This window comes from Urocampus carinirostris, chromosome 16 (genome assembly GCF_059441175.1).
Source record: "Urocampus carinirostris isolate Australia breed hairy pipefish chromosome 16, RoL_Ucar_1.0, whole genome shotgun sequence".
NCBI lineage: Eukaryota > Metazoa > Chordata > Actinopteri > Syngnathiformes > Syngnathidae > Urocampus > Urocampus carinirostris.
The window spans coordinates 27,343,419-27,368,115 of NC_142364.1; the positions used below are offsets into that span (position 1 = coordinate 27,343,419).

The 24,697-nt window shown below is 39.6% G+C and overlaps 1 protein-coding gene across 2 annotated transcripts in view; it reads left to right on the plus strand.

Annotated features, from left to right (window-relative positions):
- LOC148350913 (carboxyl-terminal PDZ ligand of neuronal nitric oxide synthase protein) overlaps positions 1 to 10,525 on the plus strand; it is a 47,576-nt gene extending 37,051 nt beyond the window's left edge. For both annotated transcript variants that reach the window (XM_088319950.1, XM_088319951.1), the window contains one exon: positions 6,025 to 10,525. In XM_088319950.1, the coding sequence (XP_088176076.1) occupies positions 6,025 to 6,514 (490 nt within the window). In that variant the 3' untranslated portion in view covers positions 6,515 to 10,525. The remainder of the gene's footprint in view (positions 1 to 6,024) is intronic.
- The last annotated feature ends 14,172 nt before the right edge of the window (positions 10,526 to 24,697 follow it).

Genomic DNA, 24,697 nt, shown 5'->3' on the forward strand with positions numbered 1-24,697 from the left:
AGGAGGTTCGATCTCATGACCTCAGAACTGTGCCGCACACGTGCTAACCACTGCTCCGTCGTGCTGCCCACATATTTATCATTTATACTTTTTTTTACCATACATATGTTAGCAATTCTATTTTTACCATTTTCAGTATGCGGGCCAGATTAAAACGCAGTAGTTTTTTCACCCCTAATCTAATGTGCTCCCAGACCGTGAAAGCTGTTTCTCTGTTCTATTTCCACCAATAAATAATGATGAACTCACCGTCAACTTTGGGAACCCAATAACCTCATGGTGTTTGTGCTTAAACATCAGGCAAGATATTAAAATGCGCGTTTTTAATATCCTGGCTTGCCAGGCAATAACATCGTGACTAATAACTGTTATCATGTAGCAAAAAAAAATGGTGAGCGAGTGAAAATAGAGGTTGGAAGGAGGCAAGAACAAGTTAAAAATTAGGTTGTTGAATTGAACCACATTAATGAATTAAGACTTGCAGAAAGCACTCGCAACAAAGGACAAATGCAAAATGACTGTCTGGCAAATGCTAACAAACAACGTCAAACTGGATGGCTATGCTAACAATATAATATGCAACAATGCTAACAAGCTGATATTCTAAATCATTTAGAAAGTAATAGGTTTTCTACTTTTTGTAAATATACTGTATTATCGAATTATCATGTCAACAAGTTTTGTTGTTTTTTTTAGGGGCGATTAATTTCAAGTAAGTTAATTTCAAGACTTGCATATAAGATTTTTGGGTGAACTGAACTTTTCCTTTTAACTCTGTAACATCTTGAGGAAACTTAATGGTTTGTTTTTTTTAAATAAACTGCGTTGGTGAGATATGAAAGTTCCTGCGAATACTTTTATCAAATGGGGTGTCCAAACTGCGACACAATGCAATTTGCTGACACACGGAGATTTTTTTAGCATATTTTAGAAATTATTACTGCTCCTAAAATGTTTTTAAATTTTGTGAGTTGGATTATCAGTTATTTTGGTTACTGTTTACAAATAAAAACTCCTTCAATTTAAACTCATTGCAATGGCCAAAAGTACAAATTCACTTCAATTGGAATAAATCCATACAAAATCAATTCATTCCCTGATCGAGCTTGTATCTAGAACCTTTTGTATCCTGACCTCATTTTCTCTTTAAAAAAAAAAACAAAACAGAATACCAGCCAATCCATTCCTGGCCTCCCTAAATCATCCATGCTAACCCCTAAATAGCTATAAAAAATACTAATCTCTCAAAACACATTCATATTGTAATTGAACATAAAAATAGAGTAATAAGATTACATTAAAAAAATGTGAGTTTATCATGAGAACCTACTATGGAGGAAGTTGGTGGTTCCTAATGAAGGTGTATGCGTTGTAGAAGAGGAGTGAGGGAGAGAGGTACGGGAAGAGTAAGGGAGAACAAGAGATGATAAATGCGATAAATTAAAAAAGCCACGATAGTGCGGGATCAGGTCTTTATTGCGGGATAACGCACGGGCTGACTTGGAGAAGCTGATGCTGCCGGGAATCAGTCTCAAGCACTTGGCCTTCTAGTGGTAACGTAAGGAAATTTTTGCAACTTGGATTTTCTCTTATATGTCGGCAAGATTTTTATTCGAAAGACATCTCATATTTCTCATAAATGAGTAGTTTGTACATAGAGGGGTCACTGGATTTAAAGTGGTGAGGAACATAACTGTTGTAGAAAGTGACTTCTGAGTCTGGATTTTTACAGTGGGTATAATTTAAAGGTGGGGTGCGTCGTTTGAGGTGTCCTTAAACAAGTTGGCAGTTACCGTATTTATTTATATATAATGTGCATTTTTGTGTACCCAAAAGTATCTCAGTTTGGGTGCATGCTATACACAAGGTTTAACGGGAGTACATTCCTGAATTTGGACAATGATTGAACAGTTAAAAATATCACTGAAAATCATAAAACATTGGATGCAACAAGAATCAAACCCACTAGATCATTAGCTGTATAGATGACATATGAAAAGGCTTTGGATTTTATCTCATCATCACAGTATATTTACTCGGTGCCATGTTAAAAATATTTTTTGACAAAGTAAACTATGAACACAATACCAAATATAGGATCTATTATATATTTATTCAATGTCTTTTAAAGTCCAATTCAGTGTCAATAAATAATTCAAAAATGGCTTCACACATTTAACGTAGTTCTGCCAGTTAAAATAGTGTGATTATGAGATAAAATCAAGTGCCGTTTCCTGTGTCATCTATAATACTGGCACTGCCAAGATCAAGATTCAATTCCCACTGTGACCATTTTTGACACAACATTTGTGACCTACAATGCCTGGAGCTGAGAAGAAGTTTTATACCTATTTTTCATCCAAAAATCAGGAGTGCCCATAGTACACGAATGTGGGTTATACAGAAATCAATACGGGAATTTTTTTTTTCTAATAAGTATGTGTTAACAATGCCCAACTCATTCTTTTCCACCGAGCCTATCTGCTTTTATCGTACTTTTAGCAAAGCTGTTTGGGGCGGAATACATAAAGTAGGAGGAATGGGGGTTTGGGAGAATGCTGAGAGTCATGCTTTTCCTTGCGGGTTTTTTTTTTTGTTTCTATTTGTTAGTGTATTATAAAAATGGCAAAAGTAAAAAAAAGGCCTACTTCAATTGAGTCCAAATGCCAGCCCAAACCCCAAGAAAGATGAAAAAAAGAAGAGTCTATTCAAATGCATCTAAGAAATGCATGCGCATCTTGAATAAGTTTTACTGTAGCTGCTATGATGAAACAAGCCAGGAGATGGTGGCAGCGAGTAAAAAAAGTTCCAAAATTTGTTCAGGTATTTTAATGATGGGGAAGTCAAAGGTCATAGTCATAGTTTGGCTGCGGAGTAATTGAAAGCTCGACCTCCCATGATTTTGTGTCATACGTGAGGGACATGGGAACAACCAATTGGATCTTAATGATCCAACCTCCACCAGAGGTTTACACAGACCTTCTCTGTGTTCTTGGTGATCTTTAATGAGCAAATGTGTGTTTCCCTGACTTCGATTTCCCAAGTTGGTTCCCAGGAGACCAAATGACAGCAAGCCTGAGCGCTTTAGCGTCTGCGAAAGCGATGCCGCGCGGGGAAGCAAGGCTCGTTAGCGCCTCATTACTGTAAATTGTGTATATCGTTCTAGGGTGAAGCTATGTTGTGACATAAAATCACTTTACATTGATCAAAAGAAGAGTCTTGCCTGCACCAATCTTACAATGTGAGGCTAAACAGCCTGTCACCATAATGCTAACATTTAATCTGAAACGTCATTGACAGGCTTATATATATATTAGCATTGATGTTAATGTAGATTATTCCTTTAAACCATACAAATAGAAAGACAATAATGAATCTATTCCTCTCAACTAATGGTTTATCAGTAGTGGGCCGTGAGGGCCTTAAAGGCCTTCTCTGCTGGCCTAAAAAAATGTATGAATCGTCGTGTGATGTTAATTATATTTTGTCCATGAAGACTTGTCTCTCAGCTTCCTTTCATTGGTTTTCCCCTGGTTGTGCTGCTCCCAGATGTTTGCTTTCATATTAAAACATTTAACTAATCACATTTCAGCCATTACTTATTGCGAGTGTCAGAAATATACGCAAAGGTCTTCAGAATCATTTCAGTAGATCCTGAGGCGTAAAATAAGTGTCGAGAGCACTGTTGGGTTAGCCAATCCGATTTCAAGTTGGCGACACAATGGCCCTCCAAAAGGCGTACCAAAACGTTAGCGGTTTCGTAAACAATGATTGGCTACGGGCGGTAACAGCAGGATCACAACGAAAATATGAGTAAAAGGAAATCCCTTAGTCCACTGATTCTGTTAAACGATTTCAGCCCTAAATTGGAAAAAAAAACTTATGCCAGAAATACGGCAGGACAGGCTCGACCTTCAGCATTAGCTCCGATGGCTAAAGTAAATAACTTCTTGATGGGGATCTGTACAACAGAGAAGTTGAAATCTTCATTAGAACTACAGGAGGATGAATTTTGTGCGCAAATAAAAACGATTATTGATGCTTTTTATATGTGTTGCAGCTCTAGCTGCAGTCAATGTTTTATCACCATAAAATACTTGAAGGTTGGATTTATTCAGACGTAGAACTGCTGAAGGCCTAGTTGTGAAATGTATGGCCCGCCACTGTGGTCTATCAACATAGTTGCCAACTCATAGTGTAACGATTGATTAAACAACTCTTCTATGTGAATAATATAGATTTTTCCTGATTTCTATTTTTAAACTAAAATTGCTAAATTCTAATTTAGCTTTTTTATAATGTCAAATTAATAACTACATATTAACTGTTCTTATCAAAGGGACATTGTGCATTTTTTTGACATAGCTGCAGCGATTAGTCGGCGTTTTCCACGGAAATCAAAAATATAAATTGTCGACAATGAATTCCATTGTCAACTATTGTTGCTGGACACGCTTTTTCAAACAGATTGAGGCATCTTCACATGAATATAATCTCTGCTGAGAATCGCCCATGCGCAAAACTGTTTTTGTCTGGTGCAGTAACATACTGAAATGACAGCGTCAACATCAAGTACGCATGCGTATTTCTAGAATGATGTATGGGAGTGTGTGGATAGATGGGCCAATATAAATACACGCTTGCAAAGCAGACCTCGGTTTCATAGCATTGCCTTAGTAATGTACGAACAATTAAAATGAAACACATCAGACATTTTAACAAAATGGTGTGACTCGCCTTGGTAGGATTCAAATAACATTCATGCCTATACTGTTTTGATCACATGCATTGTACATATTATACGCATGTATTTCACAATAAAAGAGAGCTTGAGCGTTATGCCTGACTATAACAAACTTATTTGAGTTTGAATGCATTCTGTCCAAAAAACAAACGTTAGTTGTCAAAACTATTTGATTTCAAACTGTTGAGAATCTTTAAATACTTTTGGAGTTGACCACGGAATGTTCTTAACAAAATGCACATAGTTGTTTTATTTGCAGTTCTAATGTTGCTAATAAACCTGTTCTTAGTTTTCAAGGGATAAAAAATGTTTACTTGATTCTAAGCTATTATTTATTTGCCTGTGCATACATTTTTTTTATGGAATTACAGTATGTCTCTACTGAATGCTGACCAAGCACTGTGCCTGATTGGTTTTAGATTACTAAAAATGTAGGCTACATATTATAATTCACCCAAAAACTATAAGGGGGAGATTTGTCTCAAAACAAATGTATCGGCAATTTACTCCAACTGTTCAACCACATCCAGTTTCAGCGCTGATTATCCTCACTTGGGGGATGCTGGAGCCCATCCCAGTGGGCAGGAGACACCCCAAACTGGTTGTCAGCCAATCACAGGGCCACACGCTTATTCACACTTACTGGTATATGCAATTTGGACTGGCCATTTAACCTGCCATGCATGTTTTTAGAACGTGGGAGGAAACCGGAGTGCCCAGAGGAAATCCACGTAAGCACGGAGAAAACATACAAACCCCACACAGGGAGGCTTTGGTAGCTGAAATCAAACCCTGGACCTCTGCACCATTGGGCTGCGCACTAACCATCGAGTCGCCATGCTACCGGCCATATAAGCAAAATATAAAAATCATATCTCTTTATAAATGCCCACGCAATATTAAACATTGCAAATGTACTTTGCAGATATATTTATGGGTCTTCAAAATACATTACTCACACCAGATTTCTTTCTTTATCGGCACTGGAGAAATTGAGAAATTGGGTTTGTAAGTCCTGAAAAGGTGCTTGAATTTGGTCATGAATAAAGGTGCACAAACTCTGTGTCAGCTACCTGTCGGTGGTCCTCATATTCTGTCAAAAAAAATCTGATTTCTCCACCTACGTTTATTTAAAAAAAATGCACATGGCATATCTTGATTCGAATCAATGTTAGTTTCTTTTAAATTAATGATGTTTTTTACCACTCAGAGGGGCTAAATTCTACACACCGTCCCTTTAAGACTTTGTAACCTAACATAGCAACCTCTGTCGTTATCAGGTATCAAGCTCACGTCCCGAAACTGGAGCCTCCACCCGCCTCCCTGAACCGGAAGCGAGCCAGCCGGACCCTGTCCCTAGCCTTGACCCAAGACACCGCCCCGGGCCCTCCAGACCAGTTCTTGTCCCGTCCCGACAGCCTTCTCATCTTCACAGAAGGGCCGGCAGGTTCGCTGTCCTCGGCCGACTTCCAATCGCTCAGCAGCTCCTGTTCGGCCAGTGACGACTCGGGTGTTCCGTCTGAGATCAAGTCGGTGCTCTCACCCTTGAGGGACGAGTTCTCGAATGGCCCCAAGGGGAGCCCCGACCTGACTGAGAGCCCCGACTTGACTGGCAGCCCCGACTTGACTGGCAGCCCACACTCCAACAGGAGCCCCGATTCTGCCGGGGGGCAACCGGCCGCTGATGAAACCCGCCTTCACATTAGCTTTTCCGAGGACGAACTTCTGGAAAACTGCCAGGATGAAAACTCCGTCCCGCAGCGGAGTTAGGAAACACATTTCATTTGTTTTTTTGCTCCTCACCCCAGTAAGACGTCTGTTCTACAAATCTTAGCCTTTGAACAGATTCATAGTATTTTTTATAACAGAACATGATCACTATTCAAGGTACTTTTAGGGATTAGAACATGGGTGGGCAAACTACAGGCCGCGGGCCACATGCAGGCATTTTAATCCGGCCCGCCAAATGTTAATAATAATACGGTCATACCTCTAATTACGAGCTCCTCTAAACATGATAATTTTGATATACGAGATTTATTTGGAACCAAAATCTCGCACTCATAGCATGGAAAATCCAAGAAAAGAGCATTCCCCGAGGCTAACACTAGAGACCGCTCACTGCTCAAAACCGCTCACTGCGCGCTCTACAGCTCTTTTTAATGACACTTAGACATCTGTGTAACATTTTGAAGGCAGAGAAAAATCTACTGGGATACATTTTTCTTTAAAGTGTTGTGAGTACAGCTGAAAGGGCAAAAGAAGGTGATGAGGAAAAAAGTGTACAGTAAGTGCTTATTTTTCATCAACGGTCTCATGCTGGCTCTGTTACTCCTCTCCTAAATACATGGAATCAAAATAATATATTCCATCGAAGATAAATTAAAATTACGACATATGGTTTCATGACTAAAATTAATTTTAACAAATTTTTAACATATTAACCACAAAATAGCATTTGAAGACCACTGTATGTTTCTCAAAGGCGGAACAGTTACAGTATGCAGTTTAATTTCATTGTAACTGCATTTCCAACTTCATCCAGTGTATTATAAGACGCAACTGGTCATAAGGTGCACATTCCAATTTTTGGACAGTTTGGGGTTTTTACGTGCGACTTATTGTCCGGAGAAAAGGTACATGTGGATGTATGCCGGTTTAATTAGAATTGCATGTAATCACGGCTATTCTAAAAACAAATGTTGACCATTTTTTTCTTCATTTTTAAAAACATTTTTGTATGAATGGAATATTGAAAATGGAAAAATAACGCTTAAAATGGTGATACATCTTTTTGAAATAGTAGCGATGATATGAGAAATTGAAAAGGCCTAAAGTACATTGTCTTTCCCACTCATGTATTGCTGAGTTATGTTTTTCAAAACTATCAAAAATATCAAATCAACAATTCTTCTTGGGCTACCCCTTTTGCCATTTTTTTTAGCCTGATGTGGCCCGCAACTGAAAAACTTTGGCCATCTCTGAATTCAAACCTCGTAGCAGTTCTTTTGCACTACACTCCATCACATTCACTTTTTCGACCTAAGTTCACCGGATTCCAAAAAATATCAAAATTGTTTTTATTGCAAAATGAAGCAATGTGTAAAGAAGCCTTAATGCCTGCCAAGCACCTGGACAGAGACAGAAGGCCGAAGAAAGTCAGATGAAGGAGAAAACGAAGGTTTTTCAAACTGGTTTCGTGGGAGAGAAGAATATTGGTAGTTGGTACCGGGTGAAAAAGTTCAGGTTTCAAGAAAAAAAAGTCACAATTTGAAGAAGGAGAAAAACTTTTACAATACATTTGTTATCAATTTAAAGTGTAGTAGCTGCTCGAAATAAAGAGAGAAGACATCAATGGATTTTGAACGTGCAAGGAAAGGCACATAAAGAAGCATTTAGATAAGAAAGTCCAACCTGTTCTAAAGGCCTTTCTCTACGCACTCTCTTGTTATGATCACTAACAATTTGAAGAGGGAAATCTCATATTCTTATCACTTTCAAAACAAGTAATATAACTATACAGAAACATGTAATTCCCAAAATTGCCTAGAGATGAAACATTGATCGAGAACAGTGGTATCAAACTCACAGTGCAGGGGCCAATCGCGGCCCCTTGGGTGATTGTTTGACGCCCATTTAATGTAAGTGTAACTCACTCAAATTCAAATTATGGAATCATTTATTAGTGAATGATTGATTTATTTTTTGTATTATTCTTATTTTTTATTCATATTTATCGCCATTATCTGAACGGCATATCCTCGCAAGGATCCCGAGGGTGCTGCAATTTTGGGTGAAGTGCTTGTAAATGCCTGAAACTGTTGCCATGTTTCTCAGCAGCCTGACTCGATAGATCACGAGATAAAGGAAGAAACATAAAACAAGTCTGTTTGAAAATTCGCTGACACGCTTGCTCTGGTGGCTTTGCCTTGCCATTGGATTTCTTCTTCCCTAGAAGCTGTCGGTAAAAAAAAAAAAAAAAAAATACAACATAGACCAAACGGAGAAGGCAGCAAACACTAATGAAATTCATTTCATTTTTCATTTTCTATGCTCCATTCAGTGAATGATAGCTGCTGGTTTAATATTTGGCTAAGGAGCTATCAAATTGACCTTAATAAACTGGATTGAGCCACACTGAATTTCTTCTTTTAATGGTACAGGGAAAACTGGAAAATTGGCTTTGCAATCATTAAAAAAAATACTTGAGTCTGGCCATGAAAAAGATGTAGGATTATTTTGACATTTGTTCATTCACTGTAAAACGACAACTATCTGTAATCAACTTGCAGCATGTGGTTACATATAAGCATTAAATACACTGTACATCAAAATTGGAGAACAACTTATACAAGTTTCACAGTTAAATGGTATTTTATTGTTTTTAATATCATGGTACTACAACACTTGTTTCATAAAATGACTGGAAACAAATATATTTTTCTGAAACTCACTGATCAAAATAAGACGACAACAGTTATGTTGCCATTGTAAAAAGAATTAAGGTTACAACAGTCAGCAATTAGTAAGAAGTGTACAGGCCTCCGCTGTGAATGACTATAGCACATTTTGGGATAGCACTCGTCTCTCACACTGCTCTGGTGTGATTTTGTTCTGTTCTTCTTCCGGCCTCCTCCACAGTTCTGTGATTGTAGTAGGTTTCTTGACCATAATTTTGTTACAAAGGATTTTCCAGAGGTTCTCAATTGGGTTGAGATCAGTACTCTGGGCAGGCCATGGCATTAATTCAATGTTTTCACCTTCAAGAGAATTCTTAACCCGTTTTGTTGGTTGGGCGATGAACGCAAGTTGTAAACCATGTGCTGTTGAAGAAGGTTCTCACACACATTTGCATTCACTTGGCCATGTAGCTGTACAATAAGCCCAACTCCTGCTGCAGAAAACATGTCCCAAACCATGATACTTTCTCTTCCACCTTTCACTGACTTTTTACACACTTAAGGTTTAGTCTTTCTCCAATGTGTCATTATGCGTCCCTAACAAATTAAATTTGCTTTCATCACTGATGTAAACTCTGCACCAGTTCTCCATTGTCCACACAACATGCTCCTCTGCAAAGTTCATGCTGGCTTTTTGACATTTTTTTTCGTTTTTGCAAATGAGATGATAGCTTTTTCCACTCCACCAGTTTTTCCTTTAATTTCTCACTCACAAGCACAGCCACTCCTTCTCTAGCATGTCCACCCGTAACTCCAGACCTTCTAACAAACATACCTCCAAGCTGTAATTCACCCTTTCCTTTCATCTTTGTTTTGCTCAAGGCTAACACATCAACCTTCCTTTTAGTCATCATCCTTCCGATCTCCTCTTTCTTTCACTCAGTCGCTTTACTTCCACATCCTCTCACATTTAATGACCCTATAACTAGGGTTTGCAAGACCTTTTGGTCTCCTGCTCCCCTTTCTTTGCCTTGCTGTCTTTTAGGTAAGAGATATAGAAAGGAGAGGATCCCCAGTCCGCCTCGCTCCCTCCACTTTAGTCGCCTCTTACGACCAGGGTTGGGTAGGGTTACTTTAACTGGATTACTTTCAATTACTTTTGGATTACTCCAACACCAAATATGCCAATAAAAGACAAAATAAACTAAATATGAATAAAATTACTAATTTTTTTGCAGGCTTGGGGAGTAACGGAATACATGGAACGGCAAAAATGATGTTGGCAAGCTGTTTAGATTTATTTTCATTTTGTTTCTGTCGCATTTTATGTTAGTTTTGCCAGAGATCAAAGCCAGGAGAGAAAGCTTACCACGTGTTGTGAGTCATAATTTTATTCATATTTAGTTTCTTTTGTATTTTATTAGCATATTTGGTATTGGAATAATCCAAAAGTAATTGAAAGTAATCCAGTTAAAGTAACCCTACCCAACCCTGCTTACGACACGCAGCGGACCATGGTGGAAGAATTCTCACACCTCCCAGGGAAAGCGGGCCCCTCACCACAGGACATGAGTGGAGAGATGTAAAAGGATAGTGGGATGTCTAGACGTGTTCTAAGGGATGGGCAGGGCACCTGTATGATGCGGCTGGGGTAAACCAGTGAAAGCTTTCGGGCCCTACTGTTGAACAGAAGAGTCTTGCTGTCGGTCACCCCTCTCAACGGATATTGCCAGGGTAGATAGATAAATAGCAAATGAGGTTTGTTCTAAAATGGCTAGGCATTGTATGACAGACGCTTATCATGTTCAGTACTGAACTGGCGAGCTATTCCACATGCAGTGTGGAAACGATTACCCACTGACATCCTCTGGTTACCCGTCCTTTCTTGCATTTGTCTTCTGTGGACGACCAGCGACTTGAATGAGTTTGTACTTTTCTAAAGATTCTATATTGAAATCACAGATTAGGAACAATCAACTTGTCTTGCTATGGCTGATATGGTCATTCCTTCGATTTCTTCTGGACAACCTGCTGTCTGAGGCTTTCAGTCACTTTAGAACAGCCCACCAGCTTGCAAAGTCAGTGAAACTAGCAGTTAGCATGGCAGTCAAATAAGGGTTGACAAGGAAATAAGCACCATGTGCTAGATTTGCACCATTAAGTGGGAGGCACGTAAAAGCTTTCTCTAATTTTGATCAGTGCATTTTTGGTGTTATACAGTTGTTTTTGTTGAAATGCCTTATCCATTTTGTGTAAAAGTGTTGTAGTAGCAAGGTACATAAACAGCAAAATGTTCTTAAACTGTTGAGCAATGAACATGGCATTTTTCATAATTATGATTTTTTGTTTATAATTGTTAAATAATTATAGAAAACACAACAACAGAGTCGGCAGTTTAACCTTAAATCGGTCATATCTGATATTTTTTTAGTTAACAGTTAAAATGGCGCAAAATCTCATCTCATTAGCCGTACCGCTTATCCTCATTAGGGTCGCGGGGGGGCTGAAGCCCATCCCAGCCATCTCTGGGCAGTGGGCAGGGGACACCCTGAACTGGTTGCCAGCCAATCGCAGGGCACACAGGGACAGACAACTCTTTCGCTCATTCACACCTAGGGACAATCTAGACCGGCCAATTCACCTGAAATGCATGTTTTTGGAATGTGGGAGTGCCTGGAGGAAACCCATGCAAGCACGGGGAGAACATACAAACTCCGCACAGGAAGTCTGGAGCTGGATTTGAACCCACGACAGGATCCTATGACATGAACTGTGCCGCACAATCGCTTACCACTGCGCTGCCGTGCTGCCCTGGCGCAAAATCATATTTTTAAAATAGAAAAATAACGGGAACATTTGAATTTTTTCTCTCTCAAAATATCTGCAATGTGACTTTTTCTTGTTATTTTGAGACTTTATTCTGACGTGATAGTCTTAAAGGGGCTGTAGTTGCTAAGTTCCAGATCAAATTGAAAGCGAAAAAGCAATACAATTCTTTTTAAATAAAAATTGATTAATTTGTGAATATTTTGATTGCATTAATTTTGTATGTAATATTTGCAGATTTACAATTGATATGTTGGTGTTTTGTTGACCCTCCGGAACAGTAGAGGGGCAGTCTTCACTATTAAAAACAGGAGTAAAGAGGTTTAGCACAATTTTTGTTGTATTATTTTGTTGTTATTGTCCTATTGTAAATTCATCACTGTGTGGCCATAAACGTAGCTAAATAAGGTTTTTATAAGCTCAACTTTAAACATAACAGCTAATATTTGTGTGTTAGCCTGTTAGCACATTAAGTGTCAAGTTGATAAAAAATGTTGACTTATGTGCCAGGTACAGAAAGTAAAACCCTACCACAGTTTGGATTTAGCTACACTTGTTTTGAAGATGGAGGGCGCTTTGCATTTCGTTTGTGTGCTCAAATCAACACCCGGGGATTCGCGAGACTTCGACGAGTGAAGCGAGGTGAAGCAAAACAGTTTTGTGTATTATATTGAAAAACTAAACTAATATATTGTAGGCCTGTGAATACAGAACAAAGTTGTGTGTGTGTGTCACCTCTGTTTATAGTATACGCCTGCAAGCTACTTTTTTATATATTTGTTTTACTTTAATCACTTAATATAATGTCATTGCACTCACAACAACAGAAAAAATTAGGAGGATACAACGTGACCAAGTTTTTTGATATACGAAATGAATGGTTGGCAACGGCGTTGCCAGTTAGCCATCTTTTGATAGCTATCCTCGCTAATCCCTAATGTATACTCCGATTTCTCAAAATGATAGGGTTTTTTTTTTTACATATATTTTTGCTCAATATGTATGTGTCAAGAACCGGAACAGGAAGAGAACCCAAATGCGTGACAATTCTCACACAAGCTTTTATTTTACGGGAAATGGGGCCGTCATGCACGTTAAACCAAACACCAGTGATTCGGCGATCGTTGGGCAGAAGACATAAGGCAGCAGTCTGGCGTGGAATGACAGTATACCAGAGGCTGACGAGATCGATATCAATCGCACGGGCAGATATGGGAAAGATGGGGTCGATACAGGACGGGACGGACAGGATTGATAGCGAAACTGGAGAGGAATATTAAACAGGACAGACTAGACGGGAATGATACCGGGCAGGAAACACAGGCAAGAAACCGAACAGAGTCAAAACCCAAGTCTTGCGGGGCAGAGGTTCGATGACGGACTGATAAAGGGTAAGTGAGAGTACTGAGCTTAAATAGAAGGGAAGCCAATCTGTCAACGAGCCGCAGCTGACGCCACACAGGCGGGGACAATTGGACGCCATGGCAACCGTGACAGAATGGTTCCAAGCAGGAAAGGTGCTCTCAAGCTCTTACATTTTATTAATTTAACATTGATGAAAAAGTTGTCTTTCTTGCCATTTCATATGTTTGCATATCTTTTGAGAAGAGGCTTCCACCTAGCTATTACTGTTAGTTGTGCCAACTAGCTAGCATACTTGCTAGCATAAATCTCTATTCTTAACTTAATATTTACTTTTTCTCCGAAAATGGCAGCGTATTATTACACAAAAACATAAACATAATATAGGCTTCTCTAGTCTTATAGATATTACACTGAGCTAAACCAACAAAAAATGACATGTCCACAAGGGACGTTTTCTTGAGGGTTTAATTTACTTCTCTGGATGGTGAAAACCGCAACAATACTATATAGTGCATTGAGACAATACATTTGCACAAATAGTGCATAAGCTTACTGTAAGGATTACTACTAAATATAGTTATTTAGACAACAAATAACTTAAGGTATTGCCTTGTTATTCCTTAAAGATGGATGGAGATGGATTGGACATTCACCCGTCAGGTCAGCCATTGTGTGAGTCTTTAATTCAAGCTCGCGGGAAACCTGGAAGTAGTTAAAATTCACTTTATTTTCTTAAGTTAAACCGCAAACGCGACATATTTATGTAAAACACTTCTCGGTGAACTTAAATCAGTTTTTAGCCTTGGGCTAGCTATATTTTCATCTCATCTCATTAGATGCACGGCTTATCTTCAGTAGGGTCGCGGGGGTGCTGAAGCCCATCCCAGCAATCATCGAGCAGTGGGCAGGGGACACCCTGAACTGGTTGGCAGCCAATCGCAGAGCACACAGGGACAGACAACTCGCTCGTTCACACCTAGGGACAATTTGGACCGGCCAATGTATGTCTTTGGAATGTGGGAGGAAACCGGAGTGCCCGGAGGAAACCCACGCAAGCACGGGGAGAACATACAAACTCCGCACAGGAAGTCCGGTAGCTGAACCCACACAGGAGGTTCCCAAGACCTTAGAACTGTGCCGCAGACGCGCTAACCACTGCCCCGCCGTGCTGCCCGGGCTATATTTTAAACACAGTAAATTAATAAAGAAGCACAATTGCCTTAAGGGCAACACTGGCTCTTAAAAGGCACTTATTTAAAACCCTCCCACCACAATTCTGGGATTGAATCTTAGACCCGCTTCGCTTTTCAGTTAACCATGAAGACCTTGGTACCCTCCTAAGTCCCGATCACTTGGATTCAAGCCCATTTTGTGATCAGTCTGACACTGTTTTCTAAATGATAACCAGTCACGTTTTCTTTAGTTTACCAAAGCTCAAATTCCTAATGAGTTTTTGAATAGTTATCTTTCACCAATCGTCAAGACCCCACTTTGGGGTGGTGTGGAAGCACATTTCAGGAACACAGATTAGCACAATAAATGATGGTTGTTCATTGGGACAAGGTTTGGTACACGGAAAATCAGGCAGCAAGGGAGTGGGTGTTCCAGTAAACCCTAGCAGCAAAGGCGACAGTCCAAGAGTTTGTCAGGTTCTACTCACCTAGAAAGGTTCGGTACACTGGAATCACAAAAGGGTTGAGACAGGAGTGCTTGGGACCTGAAAAAGAAGACCATGAACTAGCACAGAGCCAAGGAGTGTTTAAATAGCGATAAAGGAGAATCATGGTTAGAGGGAAATCAAGACAATGACTGAATACCGAGCAGAAATTGATACTCTTTCCACCTGGTGTCATGAGAGTAATCTCTTATTGAATGGAGATGATAATAGATTTCCGTACTAAGCCTCCCCCGCATGTGCCACTGTCAATTAATGGTAGTGAGGTCGAACTGGTCCATTCATTCAAGTTTCTAGGTACTTACTTGTCAGCATACCTCACATGGACTGTCAATGCTATCGATATACTAAAGTCAGCCAGACAAAGGCTCTAATTCCTTCGTCAACTCAAATCATTCAGAGTCCGTCAATTCATTTTAGTCATTGAATCCGTTTTAACTAGGTCAATCACAGTTTGGTTTGATCGTGTCTATCAGAAAGAATTGTCAAAGATGGAATCAGTGGTGAGGACGGCAGAGGAAATAATAGGTACTGACCTTCCGTCCCTGCATAGTATCTACATCGAACACACGACAAAACGGACACTAAAAATTGTGGACGATCCCAGTCACCTTGCTCACAGGTACTCTGATTACCCGTCGTCAGGTCGCCGTCTTCGCTCCATTAGGAGCAGGACTACACGTCTTAAAGATAGTTTTTGCCCTTCCGCTATTCGCATGTTCAACGAGAAATGATTAGGTTATTATGTATAGTATTATTATGCCAACGACGTTCCTCCGACCTATTCTACTCACGTCTTGTTATTTACATATTCTTTCTTTTTAAACTATTGTATTTAATTACCTTGTATTATACACTACAATATCTTTTTTTCTCTATTCTTTTTATTCTTTTACGTCTATTATATTATCATTATTGAGAGTTCGATTGTCAAATCATTCCTTGTATATATCATATTTGTGGTTTATACTGGCTGAATAAATAAATACAATACAATACAATACAGGAAAACTGAACTCTGAAGTGGTGACCAAATAAGGTAAGGTCGAGAGGGATAAGAGAGAGAGAGAGAGAGAGAGAGAGAGAGAGAGAGAGAGAGAGAGAGAGAGAGAGAGAGAGAGAGAGAGAGAGAGAGAGAGAGAGAGAGAGAGAGAGAGGAACAGTAACCAATGTGACTGTGACGTCAATATTTTCAATGAAGATGTTTTTACCAATTGGCACACTTTCCTTTTAAGTAGTGCTTTTTGTCCCCGCCCGAACATATTTCTTGTATCACATATAGCCTGCCAAGAAATGTGCTAGTTTGCCCACTCCCACTCACATGCACTTTCTGAATGAAAGATGCCAATTTTTGTATTATATAAAGGCGTTACGGTATCTGGCATGATTCATTCTCGCTAAGTGGTGTAACAGTTTCCATAATAAGAGGCAGAATTTGATTTTGATTTGTTCAATAATTGATGATTACAAAGAAAATACTATCAACAAGCCTCTGTTCTTGTGGAAAAAAAAACACATTTCAAAATCAATTAAGTTGTTGGCGAAGAAAGATCTTCGCCTGCCATTGGCCTGTTTGGCAACTGTGTTTGGAAAATTATGTTTCATCTGTGGTGTGATACCCAATGCAGGACTGAATTTTCAAGGCACATCCATGTGTTAAGAAATAATATTAAAATGTACCGTTTACCAAATTGTTCGAATTAGTTATCTGACTCCATTAATCAAACACAACATACATTCTGTCCTAACAATGCATGCTCATTTCTTTTTGGGAAAGTATGCACAAGAGACCGGCATTCCCACACGGGGGCAGATTTAATTTCTTAAATAATAAACTAAGTGAACTCCATCGAATTAGCCGAATTAGTGTCACTTGAGTCTCCATCAAGCCTTCTCTCTCGATTCTCCCTCGATCTTCTTCGATCTTCCTCAAGTTCTCCCGGCCCACGCCTTTTTCCGCAAGCTGGCGCCCCGGCTACTCCCATGGGCGCGTCAGGAAAACCCCCCACGTGGGCTCCACAACCTCGCCTCAATGTCTGAAATGGTCATAACATAAGAGCGCTTATCAGAACAACTTCTCCAAACAGTGCCTGACTTCTGCGTCAGAGTTCTGTTATCAAAATTCCCCAGTCAAAACACTCCGCACTTGGAACGGCGCGACCTGAACCCCACTCAGTGAAAATCTTCATTGCACTCGATAAATGTACCGGTAACTTGTATTATAAAATCCTTTATAGTAAAATGTATTAAATCCTTCACATGCCATGGGTAATACCCTTTGCACACACATGTCTTAACCACGTGAGGACACCATGACGGACGGTAGTAACCCGTAGTGAACAGTGGACGAGGCCAGTAAACCCTAGACAACAACAACAAAAGCATTACTATCCAACACCTTTAGTAATCACTAGTCCAACAAATATTGTGCAGCTGTCGGATAAGGTGGCTAACTTTGTCGGAAAGTACAAACGGCGTTATTTGGATAAACTGAGGATAGCATTAGCAATGCTACCCAACGAGCCATACAATCTTCCTCCTGACATATTCACACATCTAAACAAAATTTCCTGTCTGCCTGACTTCAGTACACACAATCTGTACCACTATTTTGTAAATGGAGTATCCCCATACACCCGTGTTGACCTTAAAGCCTTTAAAAGTCTGGATTCTTACCAGTTCTTTTCAGTTGTATGCGGAAAAATGCACTCCCTGCTTGAAATTTCTCCCCTCGCACACATTTCACTAAGCTTACTTCTTATCCAATTTTGGGGGGAATGTATTTAAACAGTAAAGCCCGGGGCATTTGCACCTTGTGTAGAAATCCCTTTCGAGCATGTTGAAATGATTCATTTTGTCGAAATTACATTTTCTCCTCTGAATGTCCGTCTCTTATTTTTATCTGTTATTAATTTGTCATTAATAAATTTTGTTATTGATTTTTAATGCAATCTCAAGTTTTAACCTTGACAACGCACTGCCTCAACTTACTCTCTGCAAAATCTGCAGGATCACTCCTCCCCCTAAACATTTTTTCCTCGGATCTACACAATTCAAGTGAGAGATTTTCCTCCCTGGGAGTAACACACCATGTTGTAATGACGACTAAGTTACGAAATACGATAAATATCGTGTTACCGATTCGTTACACAGAAAAGTAATTGCGTTCAAGAAATGTGTTTCGTTGTAATACGTTATTCGCAACACTGCACACACATACGCACAAATCCCTATCCTCCGCGCTTTAAATTGGATGATTATTATTCCCTCCGAGCTTTGTTGTCCAAAGAATTGATTTGCATGCATAAAACACGGCAGCCTGTTGAGCTGCTTGGGCCATCTTCCAGTGATTTCCTCCCTCATTGGTTGTTATCTGCTGAGAGATTACCGTCTGTTCTGACCTTGGTAAGAGTCGCCTCTTCGTCCTTCCGGCCGCTGTCCGCATGGCAACGATGTGCTAATTAGCGCCACATCTATTTATTCATCTACAGTGCTTTGCAAAAGTATTGGCCCTCCAAAAATCTTTTGACATATTGCCATATTTCAGGTTCCTCTATAGCAGGGGTGTCAAACTCATTTTTACTCGGGGGCCACACGATAGAATAAACATTCTCTCGGGGGCCGGACTAGTAGTTTAGAGAGAAAGAAAGGAAAAGAAAGAAATAAGAGAAAGTGAGGGAGAGGAAAGTAGAGAGGGTGGGACAAAGAATGAGAGAAAGGGAGAAAGAGAGAGAAAAGAGAGAGAAAGAGAGCGTGAGAAACAAAAGAGATAAAAAGAGAAATAATGAGAGAGGGGGAAAGAAAGATAAAGAATGAAAACTAAGACAAATAGAAAGAGAAAAGGAGAGAAAAGAGAAGGAGAGAAAGGGAGAAGGGGAAAGCAAGAGAGAGAGAAAGACAGAAATAAGAGATAAAAGGAAATCGTTGTAATATTGAAATATGCCCTGACTATATATAGTCATGATTGTATAATTTCTTTATTTATGACTTAATTTACTTAGTTGTAAATATCTTACTTCAGTTGTGTTTTATTTTGTCTCTAGAAGTAGTTTTGAGCACCATAGTTCTATCTATCTATCTATCTATCTATCTATCTATCTATCTATCTATCTATCTATCTATCTATCCCTCTTCCTATCCCCCTCTATCTCTCATAACGAAGCAGTGAGGCAAACAACAGCTTTCTGTGTGGCAGTCGTTACAATTTGCAGTCAGTGTCACTCCCTTTTCCATCCATCTGCATCAGAGGCCTGTCCTTGACAAGATAAAAGGCAGCAATTGGCCATTTTCTTTGTGCCTTTCATGACATTTTCTTTCATATACTTTCATGCTGATTGCCTACTGCACTTTTTGTTGTATGTGTGTTGTTTTTTTTAGGGTACAAAAGGAACATGCAAATAGCTTTGTGGAGATTAGTCGGGAAAAATCGGAGGCAGCTGTATCCTGGAAAGGCAGAGTAATTGGTTTACCTGCAATCAGCTTGGATCAACAGTGCATAAAGCACACGCGTACACTCCGAAAGCATCAGGAATTGCCCGGAAAATACTGTAAAATGGTTTCCACGATTGTGATTGCTGCATGTCGTGATTGTTGAAAGTTAAAAAAAACACTAAATCGATTCCTCAAAGTGTAGCACTTTGGGCGTGAATGGTACCGAGGAAAATCGGTGTATTATTTTTTTTTCCCCCCCGTTCATCCAAAAGAAACAAATAATAAAGCTTTTGAAGGGGGACCTTCAATATGTTTCAGGCTATTTCATTTTAGTCTTGTGACACAGTGCAGTGATGAAAATTTAGTCTTCGCCCTGTTGTGTGTGGAGCAGATGTAGTCCAAAATAATCCATCCATCCATTATCTGCACCGCTTATCTTCAGTAAGGTCGCGGGGGTGCTGGAGCCCATCCCAGCTGTCTTTGGGCAGTGGTCAGGGGACACCCTGAACTAGTTGCCAGCCAGTCGCAGGGCACACAGAGACAGACAATTTGCTCGCCCATTCACACCTAGGGACAATTTGGACCGGCCAATTAATCTTACATGTATGTTTTTGGAATGTGGAAGGAAACCGGAGTGCCCGGAGGAAACCAACGCAAGCACAGGAAGAACATGCAAACTCCACGCAGGAAGGTTTGATCCCATACCTCAGAACTGTGCCGCAAATGCGCTAACCACTGCGCTGCCATGCTGCCTACTCCAAAATAATCGTATTCATTTCGTCTAATAAGGTGCAAAATTAAAAAGAAAACTTGAAATGACATTTTTTCAACTTCTTCTCGGCCTTGGCACCTTTTCAACGTCTTTTTTTTTTTTAAAACAGATTTTTGGGGGAAGATAATGTCATGACAACATCATTGTTATTTTCATTTCCTGCACTGTAAACCCAAACATTTGTACAAACTCAGAATTGATTGTAATCTGGCAGTCGAATGTTCGAATTTCCGTGGCCAAAAAAAGGAGTTGAGCTCTTTAAACTTTTATTATATTTTCAATTGAATCAGGTGAAATATGAACACTAGTTTTTAAAGGTAAATGCAATTTATTAGAGGTAGAATAACTTTAACTTTATGATATGAAATATTATTATTTTTGTATTCAGTATTTATTGTATTTTCTTTTTTATTTTAAGATAAAATTTACATTTAAGAAAAACAAATTTAAGGTTTCAAAAACATGCTATTAATGTTATGTGGAGGGTAGCAGGAAATGAGGCAGGGGTGTTCAAACAGAACAATGGTATTTAATAACAAAAGGAGGTACAAAGTAACAAACAAGCTCACAAAACAGCTAAATGTCCAAACAAAACAAAGCCAGACAGGACACAAAGATGCAAAGAACAAGGTAACAAACAAATGGTCGAATGAAAAAAAAGTTTGAAATAGAAATCAAACAAAACTGTTAGGAATTAAATATATTAAAATGTACCGTTTACCAAATTGCTCGAACTAGTTATCGGACTCCATTAACAAAACATAACTTTCATTCACCTAACAATGCATGCTCGTTTCTTTTTGTGAAAAGACGGACAAGAGGCCGGCATTTCCACACGGGTGCAGATTTATTTTCTCAAATAATTTAACTCAGTGAACTCCATCGAATTAGCCGATTTAGTGTCTCTCTTGTTCTCCCTCGATCTTCTCCGATCTTCTCAGATCTTCCCAATGTCTTTTCACAAGCTGGCGTGCCGGATCCTCCAATAGGCGTGCTGACTCCTCCCATGGGCGCGCCAAGTGCCAGCTTCACCACCTCCTCGCCGAAGGGCGTCGCGATGTTTGTCCTTGTGCGTCTGGCCTTCTCCCGTCAGCACTCACAGGAATTCTGTTATCAAAATACGTCTGATGCATTCCAGACAGCCTAACCTTGTAATGTACCTTGAAGAAAAACAGTCAGTGAATCTCTCTACTGCATCAAACTGAGTACATGTACTTACTTTGTAATTAATTTTATAATATCCTTTATAGTTAAATGTATAAAATCCTTCAATCCCTTCAAAACAAAACAAAATAATCACATGGTAGTGGAAAACAGAGTGGCTATGACAACCAGGATAAAACTGCTAAACATAGTGGTAATGCTAATAACCCAACCCGATGTGCTGGCCGAGCATTCAATATAAAGTATTTGGATAATTAGGGAGAAGTGTATGTCTTGCTTCTTACCTGTTTGGCGCCCTCTGAGGTAAAGTGACCAGATCCCGACAATCAAAATGCCTGACAATCACATTTATACTAGAAGGGCGGGCTGTGACAAAAACAAAACTTTCTACTTTACACCAGCCCTTTGTGTAGACCGTGTTGTCAAATACTGACAATATTCAAGGCTTTCTCCGAACTGCAAAAAGCACTGTTTTGAGATATGCGAAAAAGTGTTACACTTGCCTAAAATAATTTCTAGGAACTTGGATGTGTTTTCAGTGAACTCCCTAATGACAGGACGCGTTCACGACATCCACTTTGATTACAGTGCTCATTCGCTGCACCATGGAGGGAGCCACCCGAGCAATTACTGCCCGATTGACTGTCAGCTTAACAACCACGTTCGATGTATATGCAAAAGAGTGTTTTACGGGCAAACAAAAGCCATGGCAGATGCTTGGCCCCTGGCTCGTGGATTAAGCCTCTTTAAAAATAAATTGAGATACGAGAGTGGGGGCACTTACAGTCTCCTCTTGCTTACTCACAGAATTCCATTTGTATCTAATTTATTGTTTATAAACCAGTCTCGTGTTTAAGTGAGCCATTTTAATTTAGAGTAATCCCTCGCCGTATCGCTATTACTTTTCGCCATTTTTGCTACTTTGCAGATTTTCATTGTGCGTTGTGTTCAGCATTCTGAGCCCTTTTAGCCTTTGTCTGCCCACTTATGTGTTTTTTGTGCAATATTTTACATGTTATTTAGGGTTTTTATCTTTTTATCGTTCTCAGTGCTGCCTGGCATAGTGTGGAGTATCATGGTAATACACTTGATATAAAAAAAAAATGAACCTGACTTATAAATCTTCGCAAATACAGTCACTACACTTTGATCTCGCTGAGTGTTCCTTATCCCCGCCTTGAATTTGATTTTTGAGTTTTGAGCATGACTTCCCTTAAATTGGCGCCGACCAGGAGTTAAAGGTGGGGCATGTAGTCTATCCATAGAAAGTTTCAAATTAAATATTTTCTCAATTAATCGTGTGTTGACAATGCCCAACTGAGTTCAAATACTCATCTCATCTCATCAGCTACACCGCTTATCCTCATTAGGGCCGCGGGGGGGGGGGGCTGGAGCCCATCCCAGCCATCTCCGGGCAGTGGGCAGGGGACACCCTGAACTGGTTGCCAGCCAATCGCAGGGCAGGGTTCAAATACTGTATATATTTTTTTTTTTTCTTCACCATTCCTATCTGCTTCTATCTTACTTTTCTAATCGGTGTTCCGGCCATGAAGCACATTAGGCAGGACGAAAGGAGGAGGGGGGAAGGGAGGAAGAGTGATTTCACGTGCGTGCTAGTTGTTTTTCTATTTATTAGAGGATGAAAATGGTGAAAGTAAGAAAAGGACTGTTTCAAATACAGTCCAAATACCAACCCAAACGCCCCAAAAATATGAAAAAAAGTAAAAGAGAGACACGTAAGGGCATGCGGCAGACAGGTAGCTTGACAGAGGCTGCAATGGTGATTTCAGCCAGAAGATGGCATCAGTACGTAAAATATTTTTGAAGTTGCGGACTCCATCTTTTAAGGTATTGTCCCGAATTAAAAATTGTTTACTCTCTGGCACCATCCCCAGGCTTAAATTCATGATTGCAGTGTCAGTCAAATAATTTATGAGTACATGCATAGTTTAGACGCGTTCAAAAAATCTCTTCGTGTTTCGTCTTTCTGCCATTTTGAATGTACAGGTCTTTGAAACACACACGGCGGCTGAGTGGTAGGCATGTTTGCAACACAGTTCTGAGGTCATGGGTTAAAATCCAGCTACAATACAAAGGCAATATAAAGGCTCTTTGAACTCAGTCGGGTATTGTTAACACATACAGTACTTGATAGAGAAAATATACTAGTTTCTACTTTTTTCAAAGCACCTCAAACGACACACCGCACTTTTAAACCCTCAAAGAACCTGACTTGGGATGTGCGCTCCCACGATGTTTAATCAAAAGCAAGTCGAAGAGAGCCGAGACAAACGAGGTGATGCCGTTGAGGTAAACACTGAAGATGAATGGTCGCTTGGGCCCCTTCCAATCGCATCAATGCTTTTTTTTCCCTGGATGAGTCACGACGGAAGAATTCCTCCTCAAAACATCAGCACGATTAAGACACAAGTGAAAATGTGAAGACCAGAAATGGCCTCAAATGTAAAGAACACTAGAAAAGTGGTAATTGTTCAATTTTATTTTACTATACAGATTATATAAAGTAAAAATGATGACTTGTACATTACACAATTACAAATTACATACAAATAGAAAGCAAAGCGCATGCCTGATTTTTAGTAGGAGGAACCAAAGCTACAATTACAATTTTTTTTCAATGAAGTTTGATGAAAAAAGTGTTAGGCCAGGATTCGAACCTGCGATCTCTTGATCCCTAGGCAAGCGCTCTACCTCCTGAGCTAATGCAATTTCCAAAAAACGTTTTTTTCAAAATAACAATAGAACCCTGTGGCTTCTAGCCATTAACCAAGGACATCCTTTGGAATATCCGCGTTTGTGGTGCCCATTTCATATCTGGTATGTTATTGTGGGGATCTGGTTTGGATTTAAAGTGATATTTCAACTTACAAATTTAGTTTGTTCTGGGAGGAGCTTCGTAACTTGAAAACTTCGTAAGTAGAGACGCATTTGGTATGAAAATGCGCTAATTTGTTCCAAGCCCCGCAAAAGTACTGTATGAATTTTTTTTAATGAACATGGAACAAATAAATCATAGAATTAGAATACTATACAATAAATATAAAACGAGTAGCACATCAGGTACAAAACTTAATAATTAATGAAATAATTCAAATACTGATTTCCCTTTTTGCCACTTCCTTTCTTTTTCTCTCTCTCTCTATTTATCTCCCTCTCTTTCCCTCTCTCTTCCTGACTCTCTCTATTGCTCTCTCTCCAGTTTTTTTTCCTCTTGATGTCCCTTTCTTTAACTTGTTCTCTCGCTTTCTCTTTCTATTGTTCTCTCTCCTTTTCCTCATTGTTCTCCTTTTCTCTCCTTC